We start from the raw sequence: 25,362 nt of genomic DNA, 5'->3' as shown, positions 1-25,362 counted from the left end.
ACACTTTAAATTATGTAATTGCTTTAAGCAGGTCTCATACTAATGGGGAAAACAAAGACAAATCTGATGCTGTTTCATTACACATTTTCCTAATATGCAGATATGAATTCCTATCTGTAAAGCTACATACAGGATACATACCATTATCAAAAAGACAATGGAAACTTGTTTTTGAAACTGAGGATTCTGAAACTTCTTTGGAGGCTGTTGAGAGAAACTAGAGATCTAAGAGTTGTCAAATCACAAATGATGAGTTTGTAATCGAGCTATTATTATAACTAAAACCACTCAGACAAAAGGACTACATATTTTATTTTATAAACTTATTTTCTAACAAAACATATGAAACTAAAAATTTGTTCCTGGTAACCAAACACAGTGTTACCAATTTTCCATGCTATGTGCCAACGTTTTATGGAACCTATTAACTGACAGACAAAAGCAGCACAGAGAAGTTAAGAGCACAGAACGCAAAGCAAGGCTGCTTGAGCTTGAAATCTCTACTCTCTATAAACTCATGAGCTTTGACTTAGGCAAGTTATTTAACCTATGCAATGTATCACTTTCCCCACCTATAATATAATGATAGAACCTACCTCATAGAGTTATCATTAGGATTAAGTTCATATTCATTAAAGTCCTTAGAACAGTGACTGGCCCATAAGAAGGGCTGTGGATCTTGATATTTACAAGAGCCAATCAATATGCCAAGCACTATACTAGAAAATGGAGATACTATGGTTGGCCAAAACACAGTCAAGGTTATTGTCCGTCTATAAGAGTATACAGACATTAACAAATCAATCATACAAATAAAATATGAATATGGAACTGTAAACTGTAATAAGCATTTGAACGAAAAGATCACACTGTTTTAAAAGCATTAACACTACTACACTCATCTAGTCTCATTTGTGGAGGGTGACAGGAAAGTACTACAGGTTCGTGGATGTTTCCCTCTTCCAGGCTTAATAGTAATCTTACTTCAATTAGCAAAGTCTTAAAGATAATTTAACAATCCAATCATTTGAGCAGTATACCTGCTTGATCAAAAAGAAATGGAAACCAAGTTATTTTGACACAATTTTTAATCAACATAAAAATGTTTAAGGCTGGGCGCCTGGGTGGCTCAGTTGGTTAAGCGACTGCCTTTGGCTCAGGTCATGATCCTGGAGTCCCTGGATCGAGTCCCGCATCAGGCTCCCTACTCGGCAGGGAGTCTGCTTCTCCCTCTGACCCTCCCCCATCTCATGTGCTCTTTCTCTTTCAAATAAATAAATAAATAAAAATCTTAAAAAAAAAAAAATGTTTAAGGCTGGAAGTTTTATTTCACTTTAATGGACATTAAAGGTGGCCTACTAAATTAAAGATTTTATTTATTTATTTGACAGAGAGAGACACAGCGAGAGAGGGAACACAAGCAGGGGGAGTGGGAGAGGGAGAAGCAGGCTCCCTGCAGAGCAGGGTAAGTAAGTTTCTACATTAGAAAATTAAGAAAGGTCATTAATTAACATTTAATTAAAACATGCCCTTTAGAGAAACTGTTCTTGAAGGAATTCTTCAAAACTAAGAATTATATAAAAACTTAAAATCAAATAGTAACTATGCAGAAGAAAAACACTGCAAGCTCAGTACTTCAGAGATAATACTATGTGTATAAAGCCCCAGGCATCTACACCTAAATAAAAAAGGCAAGTCATGCAACAACTCCAGATGAGTTTAAGTTCTAAGATACTTAGGCAGGAAGGAAGTAATCAGGTAAAAAATCAACTGCCTATCAACTCAACAATTTAAATAAATGAAAGGAAATATTAACAAAACCTAAAAACAAGCTAGACTTAGCTTGCATTTCAGATCTGAGGCCACAGAATTATGATATAGGCAAAAGAATAAAAACAATACCAAATATGAATGCCTAATCAAAATTAATATGCAATAAAACAAAACCCTGTTAATGTTCTGACAACTTACAAATACCTGGTAATTATAAAAACAAAAAAAGAATATATAATCAAATGCCTTAAAACTGGTAACAGAACTCATAAATGAGCTTTTAAAAATGTACTGTGGGTGTCAGATTGGGGAATGGCTGACTTTTTTTTGAAAAAAGCAAGGAGTGGCAGAGCAATACCCCAAAGTCATCTTAAAATATTTTCAACAAGTCTTTAAGGTTTTCTTCACCCTTAAATGGTTAAAGAATTGTCTAAAGAAAACCAAACAAGTTACACTTAATAAGAATTAAAATCTCTAGCATAAAATGATAAAATAGATCATTAGTCCTTTGCCAGTATATGGTCACAAGAAGTTACATCACTGACCTATATAAACATGGCTCTCTAAGATAGGCTGATTTCAATTTATATTTTTAATGGTTTACAAGTTACTATCTGAAATTATTACAAGAAAACTAGGGTAGGTTTTAAGAACTACCCTTCAAGTGTTCCACTAAAAAAAGATGGTCAAAATCAATGTTCTGCTTTAGGTAGTAGTATTGTACCTACTGTACTAATTCTTAGTTTTGTACGTGTTCTATGGTCACATAAGATTTTAATACAAGGCAAAGATTACTATAGAAAATAAGACTTCTCTAAGTACTTTTTTTGCAACTCTTATAAATCTAAAATTATCTCAAGAGTTTAAAAAAAATAAAAGCTCAACTCTTAGGACCTTACTACCTTTATACTAGCAAAGGTACTGAACAAGAAAAAAATAGTATTTTCTATTTCCCATGTTGAGTTTAAGCTGTCAGATTAGTTACCAAGTGTATAATAAACTTAGTTTTGACTGCTTTGCTACAAGTAAGTACTCTGAATGCTGAGAAAGACAAAGCGTATTTCTAGAGATACAAACTTAACGTTTTTAATTTTCTTGACAGTTAAAGTAACACATATTCTACTGAATAATAACTCTGTCCCTTTATGTACGAATCTAAGATAAAAATATTTAGATATTTATTTGGGCAACAAATCAGAGGATCATTAAGAGTAGAGAGAAAACAGAATGGTCACTAATCACTAATGTAACTATATAAGCTACATCTTTCACACAGGCACACACACACACACACACACACAGTTAATGCTTTGTAACTAACTCTCAGGTGAAAAATCCACTTGCTTTAAATAATAGTTCAACTGCATGTAACACATTAAGACACTGCTTAGGGGAAAAAAAGTCTCAAGAAGAAAACATTAAAAAAGGTGTATTAATCATTACTTCAAATCAAATCAAGTATCAACCTCTCCCCTAAACAATAAACAAGATTTTATGTCTCCAAATGAACCCAGGTCTTTAAATTATGAAAGATAATTTTTAAAAATTTAAATACAACCCCAAGTACTAGAAACTTACATACTCTATTTGGCCCAATTGTACCAAAATGTTTACATGGCATGTCATTAAAATACCATGTGTCATGCAAGCCCAGTTGCCAGATTTTTTATGTCTTTATTTGTAACAGAGCTAAATCATTTAATAATTACTTAACTACCTTTAGTAGTTATTTGCTAAAAGGATAGTTGAGTGAGACACACTCTTTATTAACCTATACTTCTAAAACTGTACTTATGCAAATTTTTGTTATAAGAATAAAAAAAACACTCAAGGGGCTTGGGAAATAATTATTTTAATCTACATTAGCATAATTCATACCCAAATTTCTTAAGTCCTGCCAAAGCTTTGGCCTTCAAAACATTTCTTAATTTTAGTTTTCTTGGTGAGCTCTGCATTGCCTCAAAAAGTAAACTGTCTTTAATGGGTTCAATTAGCATAAACAATCTAAGTCTCTGATACCTGTATCTAATGAAGTGTAATATATAATCAACATTGTCAAGCTGTTCATGAAAGCCTAAAACAAAACTCCAAAAGAATTCAGCTATTTTATTTAACATGTAATAGATATTTCTCATAAAGCAAAGCTTAAATATTTCATTTTTTGATACCGTAATGTATTTCCATAAGCCTTTAAATCTATGGTTTTATACATACAGTTTTCCATCAGGGAGGCCAGATATTTATATATATATATAACATATATATATATAAAATTATAACATATATATAAATTTCTCTTTACATGTAACTAATTAAAGATTTTAAGAGGGTGTAGGTTATGAGAATCAGGTACAATTTAGTCATAACACCATACAAAGACCTTATAAAATAATCAGGAAACAGATATTTAACATTATTGCTTAGTCTTAATAAAACGGCAAATTTTAACCAAATTGATACCTCTCTACTCTTATTTATAATGTTTTCTATACATTTAAATCATAGCACTTGGCAAGTAATATAGGTGCTGATATGTTTTAATTTAATTAGCTGTAAACAAATTCCAATTTGTTATTCAATGCATATACTCCCCTTTAACTAGCTACTACACTACCTCAGAATTATTCCTCCTAGAAAAAGTAACCTTCCCTAGGAAAAAACAATGCAGAGCTTCATCTCCTTCTTAAAGATTTTCAAGTATTATAGGAACACAAACTAATGAAAAAACTAATTAAAAATCTGACATTCCATCTTGTTTTACTAATTATGGGATAATAGAAGAGATGTGAACAAATGTTTTTTTTACCCTTCTCTGCTAAACATAATATTATACCAAGAAATACTGTAACTGTTTATGAGCTACTTTCTAGCTTTTCAAGTATAGGACATAACTACAGTTCCGCCAAGTGAGGAGAAATGAATAATCAAACTTAGGTAACTCAAAAAGAAGACGGGAGGCACGAAAAGATAAACTGCCTTTGGCTTTTAAGAGCCTACCGTTGACCCTGAACTGCCAGATTCAACAACAGCAACAACAACGACAACAAAAGAGGACAGCAGCAAGCCACCATTTACCACATAGCAGGAATTCTGAAATAGGCAATAACTTTCTTTCCCTGTCATCTCATTCTGTTGTTTCTTCTTTTTGTTCTTCCTGCTTTTTGGTAACAGGCAGTTCAAGGCTTGCCCATTGCATAGCTTCAGCTTTTCTCATGGTGATCTCAATCTTTGTTGCAGTCATACTTACATAACTTCTTGTTACATCAATCACCTGCAACGTAGCAGAGAATGACAGTAAACCCTGATGTTGTTTTTTAAGTCTTAGGGGAAAATATTGGTCTTGTCTATGCTAATAATCACAACTCCGAGCTTCTAAGGCCATTTTTATACCCAGATTTAAAGTTTTTAAAAGAATTAATGGTAAGTTATATTCCTACTTTGCATCATTGGTTTCTAAAGTATGGTCTTTTTACTGTACAAATTGGGTTTTTTAAAAAAGTATTAGAAAAAATTCTGGATTCATTGATACTTACACCCCATAATTTCACATTTTGATGAAATTCCTTTTCTCCTTCAAATACAATGTGCACATTTAACTGAAAAACACAGAAACCGATCAGATCCAAATTGAATAGGATTTAAAACAATGATTATAAAAATAAGATACTGATATAAATCATTTAAGCTATTTCAACAAACTTCCAATATTGTGTATTTTTTTTGAGGAAACCATTAACAGAAAATTTAACTTGCCATTTCATATTGAGAACGAGGTATTGTATTATTTGATAAATCTAAGCTACCATAGTATCTCCAGAATGCTTCAGAAATAATTCATTATGCAGAAATTTTCATTTAAAATAGTTTCTGACAGTAATTTCAAGCATTTTTTCCAAATGGAAAAGATTAAAAAATCTTAAAATCAATCCAAACACAGTATTTATAATACATTAATATAGAGAATAATGTATGAAGACAATTTTTTCTCAAAGATATTTAGTGTACTTACCAATGTACTATTTGCTTCTACTTGGCTAAGTTCTGGAAGTGAATTTTTAGCATATACTGAAATGGTGACCTCACCCCCAGTCTGATGCCAGTCATGTCTACATGGAACAACTTTTTTCCCCTATGAAAGAAAAACCTTATGAATTTACCAAGTGCCACATAACCCCTCAAAAAAAGAGGAATCTGAGCCAAATAATTAAAAAAAGAAAAAAAATTACCGTGTGCAACTGAGCCCTTAATGTTTTTAAGGGCAAACAACTTCAAAAATTCCCAGCTAATGAAGGTTTAAACAATAAACTGTATCACAATAAAGATAACCTTTATAGTCTTATGGCTGGAGAACACGCTTATTCTTCCATTTGATTTTTTTCTTTAAGGGCCATAGCATTAATATACACTGAAAGAACTCCTACTAAATTTTATCCTATTTTAACGTTTCTGAAATCCACTAAGCACAGTCATAAAAACGTTCTATGAAGACTAAAATAAGACATTTGCTTAGTGAAATAATCCAGAAAACATCTTAACCTCATGCATAGAAATCTTCCATTTATTTTCTGTAAGTTGGAATCTGACTACAAATTGAAATTTCCAATTTCTACAAATTGGAACTAAGTGACTACTTACAGCTATCTGCTATCTGTTAGAGAATAGTTTATTTTCCTCTAATAATAAAATGAAGAAAAAAGTGGTAATTTGTGGAAGTAATGTTTTGGTTATTATTATAGAAATAACTATTACCTACCAGTGGAACATCGCTTTATCAAGGACTATTTAAAAAAGAGACAAATTCTGATTTGTTTTGTAAATTTACGAGAGCAACTTAGTTACATAATGCAGGAAACTGTGAGACACTACTGTTGAAAATGCAGTATTTACATTTTGGTATAAATATGCTAATAGAATTTAAATTACTTACATCACTTACATTTTTTGCCCTTAGCTGCTAGCTCAGACACTTAATACTTGATAGGCGCACACATTAAAATATAACAAAACATTACTTCATCAAGGGTTATACTCTGAAAACTTCTGCATATAATAGAAAACAACATTTTAAGCTAAAACTTCCAAAGTTTTGGTCCCTGGAGAAAATACAGGGAGACTTTACTAAGTCTTTTTGTTAATAAAACATTCGTGCAAGTTTTGTGGCAGATGAATTATAACTTGAAGGACATATTTATAATACCAAAGCACGTTATTAAAAATCAGAAACTATGTTAAAAATCAGAAACTATAGAATACTTAAATGTAGAATGAATCCCTAAAGCAATCTGAAAATCTACGATTATTTTATAAGTTAAAAGACACATATAGTGAAAAGGTTTGTTGTTAGTGGGGTTGTTATTGCCAATATAGCACATAAAACTAATACATTATAAAATACATTACAATAGCTAAGGTGCACTTACTGAGCAATAAATTGCTTGCCTTCTTACAATTTAATGGGATTCTGGATACTTATTTGCATAGCCTATGTCTTTTTAAAAAGCTATCCAGTGAAGCTGGAACCAAAGCTTTTTTGGTTGTTTTGATAAACTACCCCGAAGCAAGCAGAGGCATTCAAGACAATTGGAACAAGTTTGCCATCCTTCTCTTTGGCCGCTAGGTGGAGTGATTTTGCATTGTAAATGGTTGCATGAAGTTTTAAGTGGCCAGAAGAGAATCCAAGGTCTAAGTGATTAGTATCATTGAAGGAGTAGAAAATTGATTTTAAAAAAACAAAAAGTGGGAAGAGCCTATGGAATTACAGAAACACATGCTTCAAATTTGGCAGAGGCTTTAGTATTTCACAAAAGCCTGTATATTTGCATCATCATACACAATGGCTACCTGGGATCAAAGACAGTGCTCTGGGAGCTTGACTCAATTTTAATTTTTAGGCACATCAAACCTTTTTACTGTATGAGAGACAGAAAAACTTTTTTTTTTTTTTTAATTTCTTAAGACAATAATTTTAAATCTTAAAAAAAAAATGACAGATAAATATATCCCAATATGTTGTTATGAAAATGTTACTTACAGCATCCTTTTTAGTCCACATGTGTTTCCCTGTTGTACAGCCCTCTTGGGCTAAGAATGTATTGAAATCAGAAGTTTTTTTTCTACAACAGCTCCAGTATTTCATCCTTTAAATTATCATAGAAAAACTTCAGAAATAAAATCTTACAACCACTTAAGTCCAAAAGTACAGTGACAGTGTGATTTTAAAAGATAAATGTGTGCAACGTTAGTATTCTACAAAGTGTCTAAGTTACTAAACAGTTAAAACTTTCAGAAGACTAATCATTTTAAAACCAGAATGGCATTTATTGTAGCAATTCTGGAGCTCCTCAGTAAAGATGCTTAAAACCATCACAAAATTCCAAATCCACTTTTCACTAATAGTTTTTTTCACTAATAATTTTCACTATTTTCACTAATAATTCCAGTTTCCTCATAAAGCTCCCAAAAAGTGATACAGACTGGAAGATTTTAACATGGTACTGCATTTCTATAAACCACAGCACAGTACGGAAGAGGGGCTAGATCTCAGTGAGGGCTGCAGAAAGTGTGGATTTTCTTGGATGACACAATATTGGTTTCTTAGTGCCCCAGGGCCAAAAATTCTAACTGTCCAGCAATGCACAGAACAGTCCTTCAAACTAAATAAGGGTAACCCATTGGAAAAATAAGGGAATAAGGAAAAACATGAGGTTTGAATCACAATGGCCACTCCACTGTAATAATTGTTTCAGTTTTCTCATATGTAAAAAGACAAAGCCCATATTCTAGGTTATTCTAAAGATTATATGACAATGTAAGTAAAATACCTAATAATACTGCATGGCAAATAATGTTTATAGGCATATTAACTTTTCTAACCTCTACCATGAAGTTTTAATTACATGTATAAGTTACCCTTCATGAAAAATAGGTACTCCAGAATGATATACACAGACTTCTTCTAGACTCTGTGGACCCTGAAATGTCTAAAAGAGAAAAAAGAAGAAAAAATTAGCTTCACATCTCAATGTCATATTTCATAAACATTTGTAGAACTGGTGACCTCTAAGAACTATGAAAATGCTCAAGAAATAGCAATTACCTAGAATATTCATAAATTCACCCCAGGCCATTCCAATAAGGAATGAAAAATGATTCCTTTTTAGATACGCTTAAGTTTTAGTTCCCTGTGAAAAAGGCAAATAGAAAAGTAGGCAATGGGATCTATTAAGATGCTTTCAGACTTTCAGGTACGAGGTCACAATTCAAGCATATTCAGGTATTTAAATTTATAGGACAATACTGAAACCAAGGGATTAGTATTCTCAATGGAAATACAGTTACAGCATGATTTATGTGTACAGGAAACTCTGTGTGGGTATTACAAATTAATAAAGCAATTCTGGAAGTTCTACAGTGCTGTTGACTTCTTATCCCTAGGAAGGGTAAAATGAGCTGCAGACCTATAAATATATCCAGGGTTTGTCTGGAAGATCCGGGCCCCATTGCTGCTGTAGGTGAAGGCTCTACAGATGAATTCACAAAAAGTTATGTTAATAAAACACAGATGCAGCCAGTAGTATATTTTTTACTTTGGTATTTATAGCAACCACCTACAAGTATAGAAAATAAAATTCTGTGTATTTACTTTTGGTAAATCCAAAGTACTGCCTGTGTACATCTCCTAAAAAGATTCCATAAGCTCGTAAAAATCAGTTATGTTAGATTCTGATTTTTTATCACTATTGCCCCCTCAACTCCTACTCTTCTTCCTACCTTATTTGATGGCACCATATCCATGTTTTCTATCATGAAATCCTGTCAATTTAGTTTGAAAATACCAGTTTAATTTGCTCACCTTCCTCATGATCACTAGCAGATTTTAGACAATAAGACTATACTAACAGATTCTAACTCTTTTCTCTACCTTCCATTTCTGTACTCTACTCTCTAAAACATCTATCACTCTCTTGTAATAGTTCTTTAATTACATCTACCTCACACCTTACAGTTATCAGTTCCAGGTGGTTTGTGTATTTTAAACGTGCCTCCACATAATAGAAAATATTCATGGCCTTCAAGTAGGCAAACTTCTTAAAAAGAATACGAAGAACAGTAGCCAAACAAAATAGACAAATTGGGTTTCATTAAAATTAAACAGCCTCTGTTTATCACAAGTCGTTATTAAGACAGTGAAAATGTATAGTGTCTCTCTCTGGTTAAAAAATAAACAAGAATTCCTAAAATCAGTAAGAAAAAGCCAACTGATAGAAAAATACATAAAAGATTTCGGACATTTCACAAAAGAGAATATCCAAGGGACCAATAAACATACAGAAAGGTACTCAACCTCATCATCAGGAATGTGCAAATTAAAATGGAACACTACACGCTAACCAGAATGGCTAAAATATAGAAGACTGATATTACAAAATGTTACCAAGGTGTAGAACAAATGGAAAGCCTCATATACTGCTGGCAGATGTGTAAATACAACCATCTTCAAAAACTATGAGGAAGTATCTGTTAAAGCTGGACACAGACACACAATGATCTGGCAATTCCATTTCTAGTCATATACCTAATAGAAATGTATCCACGTGTCCCAAAAGTCAGGCACAAAAATGTTCAATAGTAGCATTAAACAAAAAAAGTTAAAGGATAATAAAAAGGTAAGCTGACTGGCAACATTCACACAGCAGCACATTTTAAAACAATGAAAATGAACAAACTATGGCTACATGCAACAAAGATAACTCTAACACACATTTCGTTAAGCCAAGGAAGACAGGTGCAAGAATACCTGGTCTACGATTCTATTCACATTAAGCTCAAAAATAGGCAAAACTACTCTATCTTGATAGAAAAACATGGTTACTTTTGGGAGGAAATAATAAATGGGAGAAGGCATAAGGAGGGCTCTGCTTTGTGAAAATCCCTTGAGCTATAAATTTACTTACATCTGTATACTTTTTGATGTTATATTTCAATGAAAAAGATCAAATAATGGCCTCTCTAAACTACATCAAGTGAGATCTAACTTTCAAGCACTATAAAAGCCTTTAAAGATCTGGTCCCTACTTCTCTCTTTTAATCTCCACACCAACAAATTTTATACATTATTAACCGTTTCTTGTTTGCTGTATACGGCTATCACCTCTGCTTGAGGAATCCTTTCCCTTTTTGTCCATTTATGGAATTGACATTCATGTTTCAAAATCGATCTGAAACTGTCTCTCTCTGATCTTCCTGCACCTCCACCCCAGTACTCAGTCACTCTCTTCTATCTACTACTTCTACCTTACATACATGTAAATCCATTTCCATTTCCATCCCTAAATAAGCAAGGTGATCTCAAACTTAACATGAGGGAAAATTACAAACCTTGCTCCCCAAACCCTGTTTTTTCCTTCTTGGTTAATGGTGTCACCAGTCACCTAGCTGCTGGAGCCCCAAGTCCCCTCCACTTAAAGTTCATTAGCAAGTTCTGCTAATACTTCCAAATAGTATTCATTCTGCATGGTTTGTCAGGAGCCAGGCACTGTTCTGAGCATTTAAGATACAGCAAAGAACAACAAAAAAAATTCTGTCCTTGTAAACCTCGTATGAGTGGAGGAAGGGAAGGAAAATTAGATCATAAGCAAAATACATATGCAAAAGAAGTAGCATGTTATAAGGGGATTAGTGTCCTGAAGAAAAAAGGACAGTTGGGAGTGGAGATGCTGGAGGGCATGCAATTTCACACAGAGGGGTAGGAAAATCCTCAGATGTTCGCGTAGATCCCATATTTAACCACTTCTAAAAAATAAGCTCCAATCCCACTGCCTGCTCTTCCACAATTGCATCCTAGCTGGTTTTCCTTCCTCCAAATCCCCAGTGCCCCATTATATTTGCCAGGTTATCTATCAGTCAAAGAGGTTTTTAGAACCCCTCCTTAAAACAGAGAATGTCTTCCCATTACACGAAAAAAAGCCCAAACCCCTCAATGTGCCCTGTAAGGACCACCATAATCTTGTCTACCTCACTTACCCCTACCTTTCATATTTCACACCCATGACCAAGCCCCATGGACTTTTCTCATAATTTCTTGAAAAGCCAAGCTTTAAAGGCCCTACACATACTGCTCCCCTATCGATTGGAGGTTTACATAACTCACCTGCTACATTATTTAGATTTCTGATTTAGTGTCACTTCCCAAAGGGCTTTCCTGACAGCCTTATTTTTAATAGCTTTATCTCCTTGTTTACTATATTTTCTTCGTATCTACCTAAATTCATAATATTTAATTGCCTATGTGTTATCCTTCTCCCTAAATTAAACTATCAGCTCCACAACAGCAGAAATTTTTGCTTCCTTGATACTGTGTTTCCAGCCCCCCAGACACTGTCTGGCATACAGTAAGTGCTCAGTAAATACTGACTGAATTAGAATTATTTATTCCATGATTCTGTCAGATATGATGTTCGTCAGAGACAGAGTCTCTTATCCATGTTCACAGCCCTAGTCCATAGCACACTGACCAACACATAACAGGCACCCAAATGTTTGTTGAACTGAATCAGTAAATTGCACCCTCTTCTTCAAAAATTACATTTCTACTTCCATGACACAACACAAATTTTACAATATATACCTTTGAACACCCTCCATTTTTACATGCGGTCCCAATCTTAATTTCATCACTGTCCTCTTCTAAAACAAGAAAAGAAAATCAAATTAGAAACATTAAAATAAATACTTTAGTGTCATTCTTAAATAACCTCTTTCATAAAACAAGTATTTGAAAAAATACTAAATCTAAAAAACACTGATATTTGAGAACAATTTTAAGTTACTAAGTTTTCTATGTGACCTTTCAGGGAATATATTTAAAAAGCTGGTAAGAATTATTGTGATTAAGTTTTGCCCATGTCCCCAAATGGTATATGACACATTTCTATTCTATAATGCAATACAATATCCAACATCTTAACCCTATAAAAGAGAAATCACGAAAGGGATAACTACTTTTCTCCATGGTATTGAGTGTAGGTCAGAATATACTGAGAATATTTTATATTACGCACAATGAACATTTAATAAAGACATTTTAACAAAGACATTATGGAATAAACCACTAATTCATTTTGTGGTACTACTGGTATTTAGAAAACAAAAATAAATTCTTTACTATAATGTGCTACCTTTTCATATTTATATTCAGTGAACCACACTGTGGTCTCTTTTAGATAATTGGTTAATTGTACAGAAAAAAAAATACAAAATAAAATCTTACCTTTCTTATTTTCTTCATTCCCCGAGGATAGTTTAAGTTTATCAAGTGCTTGTTTTAGGGAAGCAGATATTTTTAATTCCAATTTTGTCATTGGTTCATCTGGGCTGGAGAATTTTTAAATTTTATTACCATTATTGATATACCAAAAAAAAATACATATATATATATATATATATATATATTAGTAAAAATAAATACACTAAGAATCTATAAAAAGCCAAATGCTTTGTGAATCAAGTTTTTCCTATTAAATAGTATTTTACAAATAACTGTAATATGTATCTATACTTTCAAGTTTTAACAGAAAAATTCTGATATTAAAATATTAAAACTCAGGCACCTGGATGGCTCACTCAGTTAAGCATCCGACTCTTGATTTTGGATTAGGTCACGATCTCAGGGTTGTGAGATTGAGCCCTGAGTCGGACTCCACACTAGGTGTGGAGCCTGTTTGGGACTTTCTCTCCCTCTGCACCCTCCATAAATACATACATACATACATACATACATAAATACATAAGTAAATAAACATATTAAGTCTCAAATAATCATGCTATTGCCAACATGGTAAATTACTAATCAGTAGGTCTAATGGGAAGGAAGTAAAGAATAGGAATCCACATTTGCCAAGAAGGAACCATGAAGTACTTTTACATTCTACACCTAAGCAAAATGCTGAGCATACAATTGACAACAAATATGTACTAAGTGAATCCATATTCCTACCAGTGGAGATAATTCACTTTGTGTGGACACTGGTTATATGCATCCATACATTCAGATAAAATTTTATCACAAGGCAATTTCAGTAGGGTTAAAAATCATTAACACGCCCCAACACTTCATAATGATTAAGTGTTATGCGTACAATTTATTTAAAGCCATTCAATAAGTATTAAGCATATTAATAAATGCAACAATAAAAACAAATTATTCATTCCACATCCTTAATGAAAACAACTATTGTAGGAAGATATAGGAAGCATTAACAACAGTACATAAAAACCTATATTCCCATAATCTCTACAATACTACCAAATGAATTTATGGAAAAGTACTTAAATTTCTCTCAATTAGTAGTCCATTATTTAAAGTAAATTATTAACTCATACTGCTAATTACAGTAGACACCATTGTAATACTTAAGAATGAGCCATGCCAAAGTTGTCTTTTCCTCTTAATTTTTTTTTGTAACTGGCAAATCAGCCAGCAAGGCATCTGATAAAGTCTCTCATGATTATGAATAAGGTGGAGATGGAATAAAAATCAGTGTAAGTAGTTTGGTTAAATGAACAAATGTCAAAAAGTCTCTCAGGCTTCTTATATTGGTCCAGTATTATTCAATATGCTATAAATTTATTTAAGATCAATAAAGAGAAAAAATCATGAAAACCATTAAGTCCATTATGGGAATAACATCAACTCAGGGGGCACCTGGGTGGCTCAGATGGTTAAGCATCGGGCGCCTGGGTGGCTCAGTTGGTTAAGCGACTGCCTTCGGCTCAGGTCATGATCCTGGAGTCCCGGGATCGAGTCCCGCATCAGGCTCCCTGCTCGGTGGGGGGTCTGCTTCTCCCTCTAACCCTCCTCCCTCTCATGCTGTCTCTCATTCTCGCTCTCAAATAAATAAAATCTTTAAAAAATAAATAAATAAATAAATAAATAAATAAATAAATAAATAAATAAATAAATAAATAAATATGGTTAAGCATCGGCCTTTGGCTCAGATCACGATCCCAGGGTCCTGGGACAGAGCCCCAAGTGTACTCCCAGCTCAGCAGGGAGCCTGCTTCTCCCTCTGCCTCTGCCTCTCCCCCTGCTTGTGCTCTGTCTCTCCCAAATGAATAAATAAAATCTTAAAAAAAAAAAAAAAAAAAAACAACTTGGGCCATATTTGAGACCAAAAACCATCTGTTTTCTAAGTCTTATATCCTGGTTCTAAAACAATACTCAAGGGCAAAATGAAGGAGGCCTGCTTTAACAGTGGCAGCCAACATGCATGTGTGAGAACGTAAAACAGAGTTTAGTTGACCAGAAGGTAAGTACAAAGAATCTGGGTAATTCTACTGCATAATGAGCAAAAGGTATTTTAAAAGTACTTTAACAGATCTGCCATCTAAATCAAATAAATAAAAAAGTTTAATAGTAATAATAAAATTATCAGTTTTCAGTTATCTGAAAGTAAAAGGAGTGACTAGGCTTGTTCTAGTGACAAAATATGCAAATGAAGGAGACAGAATTTGGCTCAATATGAGCAAAAAAATATACACTTAGTAACAATAAAATGGACTAATTTAAAATAAAAGTAAATTCCTCTTCACTAGAATTATTTGAAAGGAAACTAAATATCCTTCTGTCAGGAATGTCCTAGAAAATATTCAAGAAAACAGCAGAGGAATGAAGAGGCAGGTGTCTAAAGTTCTTTTTCAACTCAAACTGATTCTATGACAACAATTCCTTTCTAGAATTTCACTATGCCACAGTGAAAAAGACATGTCAAGTCACAAGACAGATGGAGGCTTTTCTGCTTTTGACATATTATGATGATATATGAACAAATATGCAATGGAAGTTTACTGTGTACATGCCCTCAAGTTGAAGGGGGAATAAAAATGGAATGTATACTTAAGAGAAAATCAAATAGATAAAAAGTTGGTGACCTACATAATAGCTATAAATGGTATTATGTAAAATCATAAAATACCAAGAATAAATGCTATTATTCACTTGTGACAAAAATATACAACTGTATAAAGTGTACCTTGGCCTTTTTATTGCTTCTACTGGTTTAGGGGCTTGAATGATGTGCTCCTGAAACCTGGGTTTCAATTCAGAAAGTTCTTTCTTCTCAGTAGTCTTGACTTCAGGTTTGACTGGCTCAGGTGGCTTCTCACTATTATGCCTGCCTTTTGTACAGCCCTGTTAGGAAAGATAAGAGTTATCCTAGCATCTGTTTCACATGCCATGATAGAAAAATTAGTTTTCTTTATTAATAAATTCTACTGTTCGCTTTCTCCACACAGACTTATTTTAAGAAACTAAAAACAGAACTCTAAATTTGCAATATTTGTAAATAAGTTCTTATATCTTAATGTATTTTAAAAGAAGTCTTTGAATTACACTTCATAAATATCAGCTTATACTATAAACGCAGCATAAACTTTTTTTTACAGTAAAATTCTGGAACTCTCACATGGAAGTCTACAAATTATTAACACAAAAGGACCTTGATTTAAGCCCTACTTCTTCTACTTATTAACTATTTCACCTTGAGCAAGGGAATCTTTTTAAACTTCAGTTTCCTCAAAATGGAGGTAAGGGCACTTAAGATATTTTCTGAGAAGATTAAGTAAAATAAGAGTATTTGTCAAAACTGGCAGGTGAGTCAAACATGCATTGTAACATTTCTGAAATCATAACTTCAATGGCATGTCATTTCCTTAACAGTTTTTGTTTTCTTTCTTAAGGGTATACAGAATAAATGGTACATTGTGGTAGTATCTTAGATTTGATAAATATCTATTGTTCCTCACTATATAAAGGCCTTAAATAGCTACCTACTACTTCCTTCTTGATGTACTTTAAAGACTACTCATATCAAAGACAAACCTGTATTGACAGGTGGCTAATTAATATCGTGAAACTTTTATCTCTAAAACGGATAAATTCCTTATATTAAAGGCTGTCAAGAGAGGTGAACTTCACTTGCAAAGAAAGGCTCTATGTGCAAATTAACAGACCATTCAACAGATGTCCCAAATCAGACTCCTCAAATCTGGAGCTTCCCATTATTTGTACTTTCTCAGGAGATAACCTAGGAAAAAAATTAATACTTACTGCAATGCTTAAAAAATCAGAAAAATCGGTCGTTCTTCTCTTACAGCAAGACCAACCCTATGAAACAGAAAAAAAATTGAAAATTGAATTTGCATAGAACCACAGCCCACTAAGAGTCTACTTGCATATATCCTTGAATCTGGCAGTGACTTGCACATATATAGATTTCACAGTTGTGAAGTGTTATAAATGATTCATCAAATCAAATGATCTTTAGTTTTTGATTTAAAAAAAGCTAATTAATCAATGTTAAAGGTGATTTGTATTGTGACTGATCACAAAAGGAAGTACCTTAAAATGGGAAATAAAAATCGCTCATTTTTTCAAGACTAGTACTTGATTTTTAGAAGAGAAACATTTTCTAATTTCTAAAAATATCATATATTTTAAAGGATCTGGGGGGTAAGTGAAGTGCTTTACTTTAAAAATCCAGTTAAGTCAGAGACATTAATTATAATTCAGCTTCTAAAGAACTCACTATAGGTGTTCCCCAACAATAAGCATTCTATTTTCAGACCAACATAGATTGATTAGCATAGTAGCCTAAGGACTGTTAGATCTTTGAAGGTTAAATGATCTTTTTAGCGACAAGCATAAAAATATAGAAATTGCAATGCTGTGTGTGATTTCTAAACAAAATATCAAGTGGCTTACCAAAAAATGGCTTTTAGCTGTCATCTGTAATTTCAATGTAGTATAAAGAATAAGAAAATAAAAATGCAGCAGTTTCAAGACTTGGAATGTCCTAAATTAGACTAAAGGCTAGGATTTGCACATATCCATCTGGGCCTCACTGCTTTTCTCAATACACTATATGAAGAATTTGGTAGTGATTGTTTTCACACTACTTTCTTACAAAATTATTTTAAAGAAAATGTTAAATACGCTATAATTTAAATTTTCCTTTATTTTGAAACTGAATTCTTTTATTCTGAATTGAGATGTATAGATGAAAACCTACTATAACCTTAAAATATAATATTTAGTTAGCATTGATAATACAGTCAGAAAAGTTATTCTGTACAAGAAAAAGCTTTATCATCTTAATCATATATAAATAATTACGGCAGATATTCTGGGGATACTGGGATACATACATGATATATACTAGTTGTTCCCAAATGCCAATCTGGGATCTATGGCAGTCCTCAGTAAAATAAAAAAATGAAAGAGCACCTAGGTGGCTTAGTCAGTTAAGTGTCTGCCTTTGGCTCAGGTCATGATCCCAGGATCCTGGGATCTAGTCCCACATCAGGCTCCCTGCTCAATGGGGAGTCCCTCTGCCCCTCTGCCCCCCCCCCCCCCGCCTGTGCGCATGCATGCGGGTCTCTCTCTCTCTCAAAATCTTTTTAAAAAATGAAAGATAAATTTAAGTATGTGAGTATAAGGTTGTCATTTCTTAAGAAGGATTGTCTCTCTTCTCTGTCTATGCCACTTCTAATTTGAATATTAAAATGTTCTTTCTTTTGTATACGCAATGTTTAACTTCTTATTTGCCAATTAAACCAGCAACAGTAGACATTACACTGATTTACCTATTTTGTCTGTCTACATATTTGTGGTGTGAAATCCAATAGTCTTAAAAAGTACAGGTCTTCAAGAAATGTTTATAGAGACAATAATAAACAGAATTGGAAAAGAGAAACAGAAATACTTCAGAGTGAAATCCTTAAGATTAATTCAACAGGGTGATTAACAGTTGGGTAGTAAAAAAAAAAAAAAAAAAAAGCAATGGACTGAATGACTAGAAAGTTTGTGGTATCATTACTAGCAGCAGCAAAGTTGAAATGCAGGCTATTTTTGGAGTACGAGTTCACTTTAAAAACTGGTTTGCAGTCGCAAATAAAATGGAAATATTCTGCAGAAGCCACGAGCACAGAGATGACGTTTAAGGACAGAAATGCATGAACTAAATGAGAGAAAATAGGAAGCTAAAGACAAAGGTGAAATACGTCTATGGTTAGGAGATAGAAACATATCATAGGAGAAGAAGAAGAAAAACATACGTAAGAAAAATAAACATAGAATAAATGGCAATCCAGGAAAGATAAAATCCCCTCACTCTTCTGCAAAAGTAAATATACCCACAGAACCACAGTTTCCACGCCCCAAAAAGTTTGTAAAGCAGCTAAAAAGATGTGAGAAGAGTCATCTCTCAACTTGCCCTATCAAATGGTTGTTCTGTTTTCCTCACTTAGAACTAACCAGACTAACACAAACTTGTTATCTGCTTACACATCTTTATTAACACTTGGCCATCTAACAGTTAAATACCAAAAAGGGTCCACAACTACTCCTTGGAAGGTATAATTAGAAATTCATAAGGCATCAACAATACTTAAACATGTAAGACTGCTTATGTTCCTAAAAACAAAGTACCAACACCTAAAACCATGGCAGCCACACCGCAATTTTCTTTTGAGATACACATTAAACAAATAATCAAGTCGAAAAATGGGCAGAAGACATGAACTGACACTTCTCCAAAGAAGACATACAAATGGCTAACAGACACATGAAAAAATGTTCATCATCATTAGCCATCAGGGAAATTAAAATCAAAACCACAATTAGATACCACCTTACACCAGATAGAATGGCAAAAATTGACAAGGCAAGAAACCACAAATGTTGGAGAAGTTGTGGAGAAAGGGGAACCCTCTTACACTGTTGGTGGGAATGCAAGTTGGTACAGCCACTTTGGAAAACAGTGTGGAGGTTCCTCAAAAAGTTAAAAATAGAGCTACCCTATGACCCAGCAATTGCACTACTGGGTATTTACCCCAAAGACACAGATGTAGTGAAAAGAAGGGCCATATGCACCCCAGTGTTCATAGCAGCAATGTCCACAATAGCCAAACTGTGGAAAGAGCTGAGATGCCCTTGAACAGACGAATGGATAAAGAAGATGTGGTCCATATATACAATGGAATATTACTCAACCATCAGAAAGGATGAATACCCAAGTTTTGCATCAACATGGATGGGGCTGGAAGAGATTATGCTAAGTGAAAGTCAAGCAGAGAAAGTCAATTATCACACGGTTTCACTTATTTGTGGAACATAAGGAATAGAATGGAGGACATTAGGAGACGGAGGGGAAATTGAAGGGGGGGAAATCGGAGGGGGAGATGAACCATGAGAGACGATGGACTCTGAAAAACAAACTGAGGGTTCTAGAGGGGACTGGGTTCGGGGATGGGTTAGCCCGGGGATGGGTATTAAGGAGGGCACGTACTGCATGGAGCACTGGGTGTTATATAAAAACAATGGATCGTGGATCACTACATCAAAAACTAATGATGTACTGTACAGTGACTAACATAACATAATAAAAGAAAAAGAGATACACATTATCTTTTGAGATAAATGTTACCATATTATCATAAATTGTAAAAGATCAATAAACACACCAAGAAAAACCTGGTCAAACAACATTTTATTATTTCTCTAACTCTCCAGAACACCAAGGAAGTACAGGTGGAAAACAGGTGGTGTCTCAAACAGTTTGGCACTCTTTACTGTTTATAACAATCTTTCCTAAAATTCAGAGCCGCTCTTATTATACAGTAGCTGCCTGATAGATTAAGAAACTAAGATTCAATACACTGCTTTCAATTCCCCTCAAGATTAAAAAGAAATGAAGAGTACAAAAAATGGGAGTTGGAATGGAAATAACATAATTTTATAACTGAAAAAGACCTTAAGATCACCATCTACTGCCTTTGCCTTTAATGGAGTACTTGCTTAAAGCACCCCAAAGTGGTCATTAAGAAAGCAAAAAGTCACAGGCTGAGAAAAAAAGATGAGAAAATAAAGATTCAATATTACACCTCTAAATTTTATGTACAAATATGATGAGACTGAAATATACCCAGTTCTTACCTTTAAGGCATCATGAAAGACTGGAACACCTGGGTGATATGTGCAAGCATCTGGTCAAAAACAAAGAAAGGGAAAAAAATACACTTTATTATGAAGGAAAAAAATCATTTTTTTCAGGTGTTAACATTTAATCCCTTCTCCAAATGCAGGTAATACTCTGCTTTTCCTTAAAAACTCACAAATGCTAGCATCTGATGCATGGCACACAGTGCTTAATATAGTATTGCATTACAATATCAATAGTTAAGATTCTAATTCAAGAGTATGATAGCTGTAGATAAGAATAATACAGAATACTGCAAGTATAACAAATTGTATTCTATTCCTTTAATCTTTGTAGTTAAACCTGTTTAGTACCAAAACTTCAAGCTCCATGATTTTATCACCTTCCAATTCTATTTACAAAAATACTATCAAACTTCTAAAATATCTTTTTAGAGAATCTCTTGGGCAATCTGTGGATCGATGCACATAAGAACACTTTTTAGAAGGACAGGTTCAAAATTTTAAAAACTGATGTTAATATCTAATTGCTAATTTAACTTTCCTAGACAGGTGTCAATAGCTAGATACAAACCTCATTAAATAGATGTTTAAGTTCTACAGTCTATTTTCAGGGTTGCCACTGATTGTTACTCTGTATTTCTCTGCCACTCCCCATTACACCATCAATTTTCACTAACTCTTATGAAAATGAGCTTAATACAGTTTGAAATATGAAGTATTACATTTTAAAAAATCAGATAATAAAAAATTATTTTCTGACTAGACACAACCATGAGCTTAGAAAAAAACTGGTCGGCTCCACATCTGTGCAATTTTCTTATAAGGCTACTTTGCCCCACCTTTTATTGTCTGTTTAGCTTTTAATTGGCCACAACCTCTGATTCTTGGTGTTGCCTTAAAATGATTAATTCCTGGTTCTTACAGAAATCTTCCTACCCCATATTAATAGCTAGTATGGTTTCCTTAGCAACCAGGTGTTACACAGATACTATGTTAGGCTAATAGAGCAAGAAAGTGTCGGGTATTTTCATGGTACAGTAAGTAAACCCATGGAATAAGAAGAACCTATTAATTCAGGGAAGTAATGGAATTAAGGGCTGAAAAAGGAGATTCAAAGTAGAAATGAATATGCAGAGGGCTATGAAGTTGAGAACAGAATTAAAAAGAGAACAAATAGAGTATTTTCAAACATCAAACTTACATATAGTCAGAGGCATAAAATACATAAAGCATAACACACTAAGAGGCATAATCATCATAATGGTCAGTTTGGGCAGAATGGCGGTAGGAATGAGTCAGGTCTTAACCCTACAACTAGTAGCAACAAAATTTGAAAATCACTGCTTTCAAATGTAAATAACAAGCAGATGGTTATTTTCCTCTCTAGCCTTTTTCAGGTTTACCAGTTTAGCTCAAAGTTGTATTTTATGGGTAACACTGTAGCAGTTAAGAGCCAAGGGCTTGTCATACTGGGTGTGACCCTGGCTCAAATTCTGGCTCTGCCTCTTAGTAACTGATTCAGTTTCTATATACTATATATATATGTATATATATATACACACACACACACACATGGATTAAATAAAAAACTGAAGAAGTGTTTTTTCCAGAATAACTATTTAATATGTGAAAGATACCAACTGTGTCTTCCATAAACATTGTTAGCTTGTGTTTCAAACTAAAACCTGGTATCAGCTTAGAAGGAAGGCTTATTTTTGTCCATACAAAGGTCAAACCTCTCCCATTCCAAAAAACTTTCTCCTAACCAAGTTCACAGTTTACTATTAGCCCTTATTTTCTACTTCCTATCTCCATTTTCTTAACTTACCATTGAAACAACTTACTTGGAGTTAAGTCTCTAACCCCCATTTTGCTAAAGCAACTAAACTTTCTACCACCTTATTGAAGCTCCCTGCTGAATTTAGTACTGATAACACAATCCTTGAATGTCTACTCCTCTCACTTTCCCACTGCCCCCACTCCCATCTCTTTCCTAGGCATTATACCATCTCACTCACACACACACACACACACACACACTCGCTGCTGACTTCCAGAAACTGGCTGTATCTCCCTCATAATTTCAGGCTGGTACAGAACATTCTATAAACAAACATATTTACTTTGGGGCATTAACTGTCGTAGGCAACAAAGCCTCAGTCTTCCCCTTTATTTAATATTAAAGTAAAATACAGCAGACACTAAGGCAATTTACTTTTTGCATAGGTTACCAAAAGCAAAGGCTTTAAAACCTCTTTTCTTCGATTCTGTCATCCACTGACATCACAATTTTCTCTCTGAGTAACTTCGTATTATCATAAAAATGTCAAGGACAGAAACATGAATATTGTACAAAGACTGAAAGACTGGATTCTACTTTATCCATTGAATCCTGCCAAGTCTTATCATTTTAAATTATGTCACCAATTCAATACCTGCGCACTAAGTAAGTACTTCAGACAACTCAGGGGTGGAAAAGATTTTAAAAGGCACAAATTTTAATTTCCTTCACAATGCAGGAACATGCCGCTACCATGTTGAACCCGGCTTCTCTATAAACGACGTCTAATAATACCTACTTCACAGAGGTGCTGTGAAGATTAAATAGATGATGTAGTAAGTGATAGATCAATGTCTGGCGTATAGAAAACTCAGTGATTGCTAGCTGAATTTGACAAAGTGGTGTCATTTCCCACAATATTCAAGAAACCAACTCCCTCTACCCCATTCACCATTCAGAATTCAAACTGACTGTTCACCTAGTCCAGTCACTTTCACTTTACATCCTAACTGTACACGTAGGAACAATGACTTTATCCTGAACATGGCACGTTGTAAAAACGGGAGGACCACAGCAAAGCTACGCAACAAATAACGTTACTAAGTAAGACAAGGGTAACAAATGCACCATCCATCCCGCCAGATAACATCAGAACTTAGTGTAAAGACACAGAGTAATTTTCCTAACCCAGGACACTTAAAAAAAAAAAGTAACTTTCTAACAGTTGGGGGACTGAACACGCGAAAAACAAGACTTCCAGAAAAATAAACTTCTCTTCTAATTCGACGAGCCGAACTTAAACGCCCAAATAACTCGCCCGCTGCCCAACCCTCCCATCCCTCTTCGTCCCCCTCACTCACAGACACGCGCACACCCGCCGCTAAGCGAGCCCTGCAGCTCCCGGCTAACTTTTGCTCCCGCAAAGGGACGGAGCGGAGGGGGGCAGGGAAGGGAGAAAGAGGTTCTAAATTCCAGGCCAATCGGCGAGTGAGCGGGCGGCCGGGAGACACGTGGGACCGGAGCGTGGGTCCGTCGGGCTGCGCGGCTGCGGGGCGAGGGTCGGACGCCTGTGCCGAGCGCTCGGGCGGCCCGGAGGGACCCAGACCGGGGCAGCGCGGTGACGGCTCGCGGGCGGCCCAAGGGCGTCCCCCGGCTGAGGTGGAAAGGGGAGGAAGGGCTGGCGGCGCGTTTTTCTTACCGTCGGAGTTGGTCTCGGGATCGAAGCGCTGCCCGCAGCCCCGGTTGTAGCACAGCAAGGCCATTTTCTTTCCGCACCGGTAAAGGTCGGGTCCAAAGCCAGTGAAGAGCTAGAGGCTGCGCGTACAACCCCAGTTCCGCAACCACCGGTCTGCTGGCTGAGGCGGCTGCCGGCTTCCGGAAACGGCCGGTTCAGCCTCAGGAACCTTCGCGAATTTTCCGGTCGCGCAGGCGCAGAGCAGATGGGAAGAGGCGGAGGGAGCGGCAGGAGGCCCGGCGGCAGGGAGGCAGCTGTGGGTCGGGCTCCTGAGGCTGGCGGCAAGGCCTGGCGGTGGCGCGGGATATTTGAAGAGGAGAGACCCTAAAAGCAGAAAGCCATGGCATATCCGAGGGACTGACGTGCTCTGTCCAGAATTCGTCACTGGGTAGCTCTTGCAGCCCAGCGGCCGCCCTGCCGGCTGGGCCCCAGCACTGCAGCCTTCGCCTTGCTTTTGAGACTTCACTATAAACACGGCATTGTTAGTTCGCCTCTTAGCTGCTCGAGGGGAGGTGCAGAACCGCACAATATTTGCGAATCTTCTGCCTAGAACTTGGTCACTCGCTAGAGCTGAGGGACGGGACGAAATCTCCCTGGGTGGCTATGCCTCCGTTGGTCCTGATCTCCGGAGCGCTGGAGAAATGTAGGCATCGGGAGCAATTGTGATAACTGAATGAGGCCAAAGCACTTTGAAAATACAAAGCACTTAAAATCAAGGTATCCTTAATATTGATGAAATACAGTGCTAGAAATGGCCACTGTTGCTCTAAGACCCGAGGGTAAGTTGGTGCTGTTTCATGATAGCCTCCGTTTGATCGGTTTGCCGGTACTTAATTCTTCAGTCCTGGAAGCGCTAATCACATTTCATCGAGTGCATTATAAACAGCGTGGTAATACACTGACGGGCACACGCTAAGGATACCAGCTGCAACTTGTGTATTTCCCAAACTCGGGACATTTGAAATAAAAGCAAACACTTCTTAATAGCAGGTATAGAGACAGTCTTAAAATAGTAATTATCAGTACTTAAAGTAAAAAGCTATACAATGTTTCTAGTGATACCAAGTCTGTCAGTGA

General features: G+C 35.2%; 1 protein-coding gene across 2 annotated transcripts; it reads right to left on the bottom strand.

The window, feature by feature from the left end:
- Nucleotides 1–2,110: 2,110 nt before the first annotated feature.
- Nucleotides 2,111–24,451, bottom strand: CHORDC1 (cysteine and histidine rich domain containing 1). Of its 2 annotated transcripts, XM_035009402.1 has the most exons (11): nucleotides 24,250–24,450; nucleotides 20,765–20,814; nucleotides 16,880–16,936; nucleotides 15,804–15,961; nucleotides 13,043–13,146; nucleotides 12,401–12,459; nucleotides 8,683–8,753; nucleotides 7,805–7,910; nucleotides 5,783–5,902; nucleotides 5,307–5,369; nucleotides 2,111–5,044 (listed from the first exon to the last, which is right to left on the bottom strand). In XM_035009402.1, exons 1-11 carry the CDS (start codon nucleotides 24,311–24,313, stop codon nucleotides 4,898–4,900), a joined length of 999 nt encoding a protein of 332 aa, XP_034865293.1. In that variant the 5' UTR covers nucleotides 24,314–24,450; the 3' UTR covers nucleotides 2,111–4,897. The 2 variants fall into 2 exon arrangements, with proteins under 2 accessions (XP_034865293.1, XP_034865294.1); XM_035009403.1 differs by lacking the exon at nucleotides 5,783–5,902 and having other exon boundaries at nucleotides 24,250–24,451.
- Nucleotides 24,452–25,362: the final 911 nt, after the last annotated feature.

Source organism: Mirounga leonina, unplaced genomic scaffold (genome assembly GCF_011800145.1).
Source record: "Mirounga leonina isolate KUSES-001 unplaced genomic scaffold, KU_Mleo_1.0 Mir_153, whole genome shotgun sequence".
NCBI classification, from domain to species: domain Eukaryota; kingdom Metazoa; phylum Chordata; class Mammalia; order Carnivora; family Phocidae; genus Mirounga; species Mirounga leonina.
This window is presented reverse-complemented; position numbering and strand designations above follow the sequence as displayed.

What these genes read in the sequence shown, in the direction of transcription:
- CHORDC1 (XM_035009402.1), bottom strand. Translation starts at nt 24,313, where the DNA reads ATGGCCTTGCTGTGCTACAACCGGGGCTGCGGGCAGCGCTTCGATCCC. An exon ending in GAAGCAATAAAAAGGCCAAG is followed by an intron (nt 13,147 to 15,803) that starts GTACACTTTATA and finishes AAAATTCTCCAG; the next exon opens with CCCAGATGAACCAATGACAA. An exon ending in GTACCTATTTTTCATGAAGG is followed by an intron (nt 7,911 to 8,682) that starts GTAACTTATACA and finishes GATAATTTAAAG; the next exon opens with GATGAAATACTGGAGCTGTT.